The 10,073-nt window shown below is 58.2% G+C and overlaps 1 protein-coding gene across 1 annotated transcript in view; it reads left to right on the top strand.

Moving 5' to 3' along the window:
• The first annotated feature begins 81 nt into the window (after nt 1-81).
• Nucleotides 82-10,073, top strand: part of PHLDB1 (pleckstrin homology like domain family B member 1) — a 41,490-nt gene continuing 31,498 nt past the window's right edge. Inside the window, exons 1-4 of the mRNA XM_077777191.1 lie at nt 82-217; nt 3,307-3,387; nt 4,035-4,158; nt 5,102-5,272. Of these exons, the coding sequence (XP_077633317.1) occupies nt 173-217; nt 3,307-3,387; nt 4,035-4,158; nt 5,102-5,272 (421 nt within the window). The 5' untranslated portion in view covers nt 82-172. The remainder of the gene's footprint in view (nt 218-3,306; nt 3,388-4,034; nt 4,159-5,101; nt 5,273-10,073) is intronic.

Genomic DNA, 10,073 nt, shown 5'->3' with positions numbered 1-10,073 from the left:
CCCAGCACGCCACCCCTGCCCCCACCCCCCGGGCTCCCAGCCTCAGTTTCCTTCCCGTCCCGACTCCTTCCCCTGCCGGCGGCCCTTCCTCGAGGGCGGATGTGCGTCGGGAAAGCGAAGGCGGCCAGCCGCGAGGGTCCCAGCTCTGCCCCGCAGGCCTCGGGACGCGGCCATGCGACGCCCGGGGCGAGGCCTCGGCTGGCCCCCCGGGCCCCAGGTGAGGGCTGGAGCGGCCCCGCGGGACCCCGGGGAGCGCCTGAGTCGGGGCGCCGCGGGGGGCCGGGCTAGCGCTCCGGGACCAGCCTGGGACCTTTCGCCACGGGCCCGACTTGGAGCTTGGACTTCTAGTGCTTGTTCGTTGCAGACCTTTTCCGCCCTTCCTCGGACCTCCCTTCGCCCTAGTTCGCGTGCCGACGCCCCCGAGGGGTGACTCTGGACACCCGCTCGGCGGAGAGGGCTGGGGACGGGCTGATCCCGCAGGGCCTGGGTGCTCGCGCGTCCCCGCTGGGCGAGGAGGCCGGAGGGGCCGGGGCCTGAGCGGGGTCACCAGCGGGAACCCCGGCCTCGCCCGCCACGGGGTCTTCCGTGTTGCACTGCAGCTCCCGGCTCCCAGGCCTCTGCCCCCCTGCGTCCGGGGAGGTGCAGGAGGGCTGCAGAGAGCCGGGACTGACCGCAGCGCCTTCCTCCAGTCCCTCCTTCCCGGGAACCGGCCTCGAGCCACAGGGGCCTTTTTTTGGCAGCGGGACAGGGCGGGGCGCTCGGAGTGGGTAATTACTGCCCGGGGGAGTGGGCAGCCCTGTCCACGGAAGCAGGTTGGCTGGTGGGGGCGCCCCCGGCGCAGCGCCGCTTCGCCTTCCCGGCCCGGGGTGGGGTCCGAGGAGAGGGCGCCCCCAGGTGGCGGCTCCCCGCGCCGCGGCGCAGTCCCTTGGTCTAAGCGCCGCCTGGGTGCCGCTGGGACGCGTTGGTCTGGTGTATCTTTCCACTTCACCTGGCTTAGGTTTCCGAGCTGGGGCCACAGCCTCGAACCTGCTGATCTCTACATCTTTTCTTATCTTCTCAGTCCCTCCCGACACCTCTCTCCTTATCTCTCCCTCTCCTTTCGCTTTACTATTCTCTTCTCTAGTCATTCTGGTTACCATCAACCTTACTCCTTTACAGTCTTTATCTCTACTTGAAAATTTTTTGGTGTAAACAAATGAACACATTCCCAGCAGCCTAACTGCGTGATAGTGACGAATTTGACAGATGAACAAACTGAGCCAGTTTTATTGAGGTGTAATGTATATTTCATAAAATTCCCTTCATGTAAGTGTACCTTTCAATGACTTTTAGAGGATATTTACAGAGCTGGGCAGCCATCAGTTTAGTTTAAGAACAGTTCCATCACCCCAAAAAGAAATCTTGTGCCCATTTATAGTCACTCCCCATTCTACCCTTAGCCACAGGCAAGGACTAATCCAGACAATCTTATTTTGTTTTTTAAATCAGTATTCTACTTTTTATAGAGAATGACTTGACACTTTGAGAATTTAAGTAACTTGCCCAAGATCTCACAGCTAATAACTAATAAAGTCAGGGTTAGAATTTAAGGCTCTTGCATCCCAGTCTGAACCTCTTTCCACTAAAGAATGATGTTTTTTCTCCACCATTATTTATTTTTTATTTTTCTTACACACACACACACACACACACACACACACACACTGCCCCTGCCTTTTATGTAAACTCTCTATTCCAAACCCACTGTCACAGTTCTTCCCCAGAGAACGTGGAGGGATTTCCCTGAGTGGAAGGAAACAGTACAGCAGTATCTGACCCTGGAAATTCTTCCCCATGGTCAGATCGCCTGGGGAGATGCCAGGCCAGCTTGGGGCTTGGTGTAGGTTAATGGCCTTTGCCTTCTCTCTTCCCAGGCAGAGTTGGGGTGGGCCCCAGGCGCTATTCCGGTCTCTCTTCCGCCAGCTTGGGTGGAAACGGTGACGGAGATGATGCTGTCCAGGTCCGGAAGGGTGGAAGCTGGGAGGGTAAAATTAGTAACTCCATGGCTGAGGCCCTTGGTTCGCACTGCCAGGGTCGGACATTCCTTGGAATGCTGGGCTTCTGCTCCCACTTCCTCTCCAGGGTACCTGGTCCTGGTCAAGGGCTGGAAGAGAAAGCGGAGGGAAACCCAGCCTTCCTGGGCCTCCCTCCTACCTTGGGCCACACTCTCTCCGCTTTCCTCAGTAACATTTTAGCAGCAAATGGGAAGTTTCTTGCACCTTAGCCAGATGATCAAGGGATGGTCATGTAGACACACATTAAAACCCAAAGGTCCCACGCATTTCTCGGGCACCAAAAATGTGAGCCAGGGAGGAAGGGGTGGGTGGGGAGAGTTCACATTCTGGCTCTGGAATCTACTTTACCCTTGGTTCTAGGGATCTGAGACTGTGTTCTGGCCATTAGTCACAACTGAGGGGTTTTGTTTGTTTCTGAATGTCTGGGGGTGAGGTTGCTTTCTGGGGAAGAGAAGTTGAGATACATAGGTGGCAGGAACGGTTGAGCTTTTCCTGTTATGTCTCCTTTAAGAAAACACCCTGCTGGGGGCCACCTGGGTGACTCAGCTGGTTAAGCCTTGGACCCTTAGTGCTGGCTCAGGTCATGATCTCATGGTTGTGAGTTAGAGCCCCACACCTGGCTCTCTGTGCTCAGGCCGCAGAGCCTGCTTCCAATCCTCTGTCTCTCTCTGCCCCTCCTATCCCCCTCAAAAATAAACATTAAAAAAAAAAAGAATGAAAGAAAGAAAATACCCTGCTAGGACATCCTGGTGGGGGAAGGTGACAAAGAGAGAGGAGGAGAGGGGAAGGGGGGGATGGAGCTCCGACTCAGCCCTGCCACTCACCTGGAGGACCTCTGGCTACAGTGTCCCTGGGGTGTGAGGTCCTGGGGCCCAGCTTCCCTCGCTAAGGCAGATTTTCCCCCACCCCCTCCAGACGTCTGTCTGAGGGTTCTCTGCTGCCAAGGCCTGGCTCCTGGGTGTCAGAGGCTAGAAAGCGTAGAAATACAGGCTGGGCCCTCTAGGGCTCTTGGTGCTTGTGGTCAAGGGTCAGGACTGGTGTGATGTGGTGTCTGTGCGAGGCTGAAGATACAGCGCTGCCTTCCCCCAGGAAGCTCCTGAGCTGCCTCCACATCTTCTGCACGAACTTGAACTTATCGTTGAATGATGGGAGCGGGTGCTGCCCTGCTCTAAGAACGCGGCCACAGAGCCTGCTCCTCTCTGTCTCCTCCCCTGGCCCCCCCACCTACACCCACTCTCCTCTGTGTCCCCAGGAGCTCTGGAGGCCCAGGACCATGGACGCTCTTAATAGGAACCAGGTGGGCCCTGCATGCAAGACCCAAGCAATGGTCAAGGTGAGTGGGGTCAGGGCCAAGGGGCAAGAGGGATGCTGCAGGGGATGGGTTTCGCTGCTCTACCCACCGGCCCTCGGCAGCTCCTCTCTGCCCTTCCCCAGGTCCCAAGCCTATTAACAGCTAAGTCTTTATCTGGATCAGGTTAATTGGTTCACCCAGAAAATACTCTTTGGAAGTCAGGAAGCGTTTTACAGATTGACCCCGGGCTGTGTCCCTCCCCTGGATCCATGCCCATGCCCTCTGCGGTGATTTAGTTTCAAGAGGCAAGCATTCGCCAAGCGGAGCGCCACGGACAAGTGTACAGGGACGCGTCTTCATTGGCCCTCCTCTGCCCCCCCCCCCAGCGTGCCCCCCCCCAAGCCTGCTGGCTCTCCTTACTTTCTCCTTGTTTCTGTCTTAATAGACAAAGGGGGCAGTTAAGCCAAGACTTGAGATAAATCCAGTGGGACGAGTGAGTGGCCTAGATTCAGATCTAATTGCAATTTAGTGCAATCGCGCCCCGTGCAGGATCTTGTGCTAAGCCTTTCGACACCCTCAGAGCCCTTCGGAGAGGGCCAGTCCTGGAGAGAGTGTCGGTGTGGCTGGGACTCGGGGGCTGAGGCCTAAAGTCTCTAAGGATGCTCATCCCCCGCCCCTACTACCTGCAGAAAGGGCCCTTGGACCTGATCGAGACGGGCAAAGGGCTGAAAGTGCAAACGGACAAGCCCCACCTGGTGAGCCTGGGCAGTGGGCGGCTCAGCACCGCTATCACCCTTCTGCCGCTGGAGGAAGGTGAGTCTGGGAGGGGCGGTCTCCCCGCCACCCCGCCACCCCTCCATCCTTACAGACATTCCGCCGTGTGCCCGCGGTGTTTGCCACGCTACCCCCTCCCCCCACCAGCGTGCGTCCCTTCCCGGGCTGCCTGCCTTCTTGGGTAGATAATCCGGCTCCACGATTGGGATTAAAGATCGGTTTAGGAACGAGGAGGAGAGCCCCGAAACGGGAGAGAACATTGCTCTTAGCAACCAGCGTGGCCAAGAAGAAAGGGCTCCTCCACCGGGGTTCCAGGGCAGTGCGGGTTCCAGGGCAGTGCCTGGCATGGGAGAAGCTACCTGTGGAGAATGGAGGGGTGGGAGTGGGGGCCGACCTCCCAAGATAAGGCCCTGGCGCTGCCCCCTTCACCCCCTCGCTGCAGCCTCGCTGCAGCTTCTGCCGGTCCTCTCCGCACTTGTTGCCTGGGTGATAGTACATTCCCCACATTCTCCAAATACCAGTCCCAGGGGCTCTGCCAGGGGGAGCTGTTTAGGCTGCAGCAGGGAGGGGAGAGAGGAGTTGGGGGGGTCAAGGGTTGCAGGTGCAGAAAGGAGGGAGAGAAGAAGGAGAGGTGGCAGATTTGGAGGAAAAGAAGGGGGAGCTTGGTGAAGGAGGAAAAGGACTCGGGGAGGAGGATTCGGAGGGACGACAGGAATGTCTGCAGAAGAGAAGTCCCCTTCTCTGTGGTGCCTGGGTCCTCTGTGCCCTCCCGTGTCTGAGCCAGAGTCATCTCTGCCTGACACAGCTCCTTCTGCTGGCTGTGTCCACCAGGCTCAGGCGCCCAGAAGGGGTGGCCAGCAGTAGGCGGTGATCCCTGGCGAAGTAGGAGGTTGAACTGTATTTCCTTTGTCAGCCTCCTTGCCCCGTCCCTGCCTCCTCAACCTCGACAAGCCCCGTGACTCAGTTTGCCTTCTGTCTTCAGGGAAGACGGTGATCGGCTCTGCGGCCAGGGACATCTCCCTGCAGGGTCCGGGCGTGGCTCCAGAGCACTGCTACATTGAGAACCTGCGGGGCACCCTCACCCTCTACCCGTGTGGCAATGCCTGCAGTATCGATGGGCTCCCTGTCCGGCAGCCCACCCGGCTCACTCAGGGTAAGCTTGGACGCCCCCAACCAGAGGCGCTCCCCATTTAAAAGCTGGTGCTTGGGGGGCCTGGGTGGCTCAGTCCGTTGAGCGTCCGACTTCAGCTCAGGTCATGATCTTGCGGTCTGTGAGTTCAAGCCCCGCGTCAGGCTCTGTGCTGACAGCTCAGAGCCTGGAACCTGCTTCGGATTCTGTGTCTCCCTCTCTCTCTGCCCCTCCTCCCGCTCGTACTCTGTTTTCCTCAAAAATAAATAAACATTAAAAAAATTAAAAATAAATCTGGTACTTGAGAGGTGCCGCTGGGGAAGCCTGCTGTGGTGGTCGCCATGGTAACCGAGTGGCCACAAATCGGGTGGGGTGCTGAGGTGCCTCTGGATGTGCCTGAACAACATCCCAGACTCCTGTAGCATCCAGATTCACCTTCAACCTGCTTTTCTTCTCTGGTCGCCCCCAGCTTGCCTCTCCACACCTGGTGGCGGGTGGTGGTGGCGGGTGGGGGAGGGAGGTTCTGGTTACTGCCTCCAAAGGGCAGGGGGACTCCGGTACAGAGGTCAGAGGGATTGTTCAGGGACCGCGGTTGGCACAGCAGTGGGCAGAACAATGGCATCATGAGAAAGGGGGGGGCGGTTCTGAAAAGGTGGAGAGGTGGGCGGAGGAGGACAGTCCCCCCCTGCTGCGGATGGAGCCGAGGTGAAATGCGAAGGCAAAAATCGGAGGCCAAAAATCAGAGGCTGTGCTCACTCCTGTTAAAATGCTGTTGACAGTAGCTTTCGGGTCATGAATATGGTGACCACCCCGTTTCCCAAAGCAGCAGGCCATTCTGTTGTGTGAGGTTACCATGGTGACCAGGCAGGTCAGGGGCTTGGCCTAGGTGGCACTTTGACAGACCAGGTGTGTTTGCCCTGGGCATCAGTTTCTACAGTGAATCGTCACCTTAGGGGAGTGAGGAAAGCAGATTTGGGGCAGGGGGTGGAGGCGGGGTTGACGCGAGGACAGGAGCTTTGGGCTTATCACGTCCTGGCATTGTTTTTTGGGGGTCTCTCGCCTCTTACTGGCTGGAAACTCCCTCGAAGTGGAAATCCCACTCATTCCTTTGTTTCCGTCTCCCCTTACGCTCACGTGTCCGAGTGCTCACATCCGCCTTCAGATGCTCTTCCCTTCACAGCTCACCCAGGGGACCCGGCCTTGCCCTGCTCCTCTCTTCCCGCCCTTGGCAGCGTGAGGGGCACACGCGGCTTCGGGGAAGCAGGTCCCCCAGCAGCAGGCCTTTGCCTCCTCCAGGCCTTCCCGCTGTCTGTCTGCCTCCAGATGAGAGGAGGAACCCCCATAAATCGGGGCTTTGCTTATGATGCCGTCTGGTTCCTGACAGTCCCGTTAAATCTCAAAGAGAACAGGGGCGTCTGGGTGGCTCCGTCGGTTAAACGTCCGACTTCAGCTCAGGTCATGACCTCGCGGTTCGTGGGTTCGAGCCCTGTATCGGGTTCTGTGGTGGCAGCTCCGAGCCTGGAGCCTGTTTCGGATTCTGTGTCTCCCTCTCTCTCCGCCCCTCCCCCGCTCATGCTGTCTCTCTCTGTCTCAAAAATAAACTATAAAAAAAAATTTTTTTTTAAATCTCAAAGAGAACATCTTCCCCCAGATTTGGGTGTGTGGAAGTGAGACAGTAGAGCAGCAAGGAGAGGGAGGGGCGGGGGTCAACGCACGCTAGAGAGAGAGAGCCCAGCCCTCGCTCCCTCAGCCCCAAAGCCCCCGTATCCATGAGCAAGAAGAGCCTTCCCCGCCGGTTGGGAGCAGGGTGGAGGAACGGATGCCTGTACGCCCCTCTTGCTCATCTTCCCAGAGCATCATTGAGCTCCCTGAGAAGAGGGAGGGCCTGGGTCAAGATGGGATTCTTAGGCATTTCCTGTGGCCCCAGTGACCCCTAACTCTTCCCCAGCCAAAAGCCCACCCTGCCAAGTATGCACCCTCCCACTCGCTTCTGACCCCAAACCCCCTTCCCTCTGGCTCCCTCCCACACCCATCGCCTTCTTGTCTGGGCTCGCCTGTCTCAGGAGCTTGGCAGCCTGGGGAGGGGTAGGCAGAGGCACAAAGGAACGGGTGTTCTTCTCCCGAGCACTCCCCCTCCCCTGGGCTCGGGAGCTGAGGGTTTCCTTGTCTCATCTCTGGAGCAAGGCACCAAGCCCAGCCCCGCCTGGCCCCTCTCCGGACATTCTTGGGAGTGCGTTTCCCTGGAAACTGGGTGGCTGGGGGGGGCTGTGTGTGCATGTGCTATCTCTGTGTGTCTATGTGACTGGAGTGTGTTTATATATCCCCGGATGTGTTTGTGACCCTGGGCTTGTGTATCTCTGTGTCTTTCCTTGTGTTTATGGATCAGAGCGTTCAAGCGAGGGACAGGGGTGAACTCAGGACTGATGGCCCCGAAGTGTCCGTGCTTGCGCTCTTAGGTGTATTTGAGAACTCGCTGGCCGCGTGCCTATCTGTGGGCATATTTGCAGGGGGATGGTTTTCCCTGTCTCGTTCCCCGATCCAGCCTTGTAGAGGGGACCCTCCTCTTTGAAAAACAGAGGGCTACCCTACAAATAACACGGAGCCTGTTCTGGCCGGGCCAGGCCTTACTGAGATACATCATTCTGGGCGCCGTGCCCAGCCATAGGCACACGTCATGATGAGTAGAGATGGCTGTGACAGGCTCTTCCAGCAGGACCGTGCCTGGGCCGGGGTGGACGGGGGCAGAAAGAGATGCTGGCCCTTTGCTAAAGCTGTGGACACGGGAGCGTGAAATGAGGGAGCCGAGGAAGATCCTGATTCCGTCTCCATACCCCCGTGTTCTGCCACATCTCCCCTTGCCTTCTTCTCTACAGAGCAAGAGGCGGAGCTGGGAATGTGAGCGAGGAAATAAGGAGGAATCTCAGTCTGGGTCTGAGCTGCCCCACCCTGGGAACACAGAGCCAGACCACATGAAAGATCCGGGAGGGGACTCACTAGGGGAGGACCCAGAAAGCCACACAGCTCAGGGAGGGCCCAGGCTGTCTAGACAGTAGGTCCCCATCCACTCCCAGCCTCTGCCGCCAGCCCTGTCTCCACGACCCCTTCCCTCCCGGAAGCCCCTCATTGAGGCGGAGAGGCTTACGTGATGGCCAGCAGGGGGCGCTCCCTGCAATGTGGCTGGGGTCTGGGAATCCTGGGTTATCCAGCCAGCTCCCTCTGGGATCCAGGACCCTGAGCCTCTTCCTCTCCCACCCAATTATCAGCTATTCCTTCCGTGAAATGGGAGTGAAGCTTCCAACTGTCCTCTGTTGTAAGATAAAGGTCTTGACTAATAAAGCACAAAGGAAGGAGAGAAAAAGCATAGGCTCCTAGCTCCTCACTTCTTTGGGCCTGCCTCCTGCCCTATTTCTCACTGGCGGGCACCCTCTGTGTCTGTCTGCGTCTGTCCAGCTGGCCGTCACAGTTTCCAGGCCGATGAATCATTCTTCCTGAGATTTTTTTTTTTTAAAGTCTCCCCCTGTTTTGCATTTGACCCTATATGGTTCTTCCATTTTCCTTCAGAAGGGGAGTAAGATACATGTGCACGTGTGAGTGTGTGAGCGCGTGTGCAGTATGCCAGTGTGGGTAGGTGTTCAGCAAGGGTGGAAACATCAGTTATTTCTCTGTGAAGGTTGACTTCTGATTTCAGAGTCTCTCCAGGGACTGAGTGGAAGGCTCTCTGTGCTCGAATGAGTGTGTAATTCAGACGGGTGGTGTGTGGGTGAGAATAAGCGTGTGTGAGAGACGGGGTGTGTTTAACTGGGAATTTTGTGTGACTCAGTGTGCCCAGCCGAGGTGGGGGTCTGTGTGGCTGAGGAAGTGTCGGTGTGGATCTGGGAATGTGCGTGAGGCCGTGTGAGCCCCGAGCACGTAGCGTGCGTCTGAGAGACACAGTGTGTCCCTTGGGGTTCAGGTGTCCAGAGGTCAGGTCCCTGGAACAGGAGGAAATCGCTGGGGCCCAGGCTGGGTGGTAGGTACTTGCCTGGCACGCAAAGCTCAGGCTGCCCCCTGGGGACTCCAGACGCAGGTGGCACTGTGTTTTCCAGATGGGAAGGCACCTCACTGGGGTGGGAGAGCTCTTTGCTGAGATTAGCACAATGGGTGGTGGGTGGTGGCGGTTAGGAGGTGAGGTGGGGCTTCTGGAGCCCCAGGGGAGTGGGCTGGCTTGGGGGGGGCAGTGCCTTGGTCCAGCCTGGGTCTGGGGTGAGCTCGCCGGGCTGGGCTGGGCTGGGACTGTGGGAAGCAGGGGCAGAAGACGAGGTGTTCAGGATGCAGACAGGAGCTGGGCTCAGTGCTGCTCACATTGCACAGAGCATTGCCTTGGCCTGAACTCCCAGCCAACGAGTGACCTTGTCACCGAGGCAAGTGGATGGGCACAGCTGGACCTTCGGACCTAGCTGGATCCCTGGGAGCCGTGGAGTGTCAGAGCTTAACCTTTGCTGTCATTGAGGACAACCTCATTCTGTACAGAAGGGATTTGAGGCCACGGGGTGTGACCTGCCAGTGGGGTCCAGGGCTGGCCCCTTCCCAGGCCTCTTGGGAGGCCAACCACAGGGAGTCAGTGCATCGCCTCACTCCTGCCTCCCGACTCTTCACCCTCTGGGATCTGCTTACCTTTCTTCCCTGTCTGTCCCACTTGGGCTCCTGCGTCCCCCGCCCTCCCCGGAGGAGTTCCCTCGGCGCTGGTCGCCAGCATCCCCCCGCCCCGCCCTCTCCATCCAGCTCCCCTCTCCTCTCCTCCATCACTTCCTCTTCCCCTCCTCCTCTCCTTTGTCCCTCCCTCCCT

The sequence above is a fragment of the Crocuta crocuta genome, unplaced genomic scaffold (genome assembly GCF_008692635.1).
Source record: "Crocuta crocuta isolate KB4526 unplaced genomic scaffold, BGI_CrCroc_1.0 scaffold271, whole genome shotgun sequence".
NCBI lineage: Eukaryota > Metazoa > Chordata > Mammalia > Carnivora > Hyaenidae > Crocuta > Crocuta crocuta.
The sequence above is the reverse complement of the archived record's forward strand: the minus strand, read 5'-3'. Positions and strand labels throughout refer to the sequence as shown.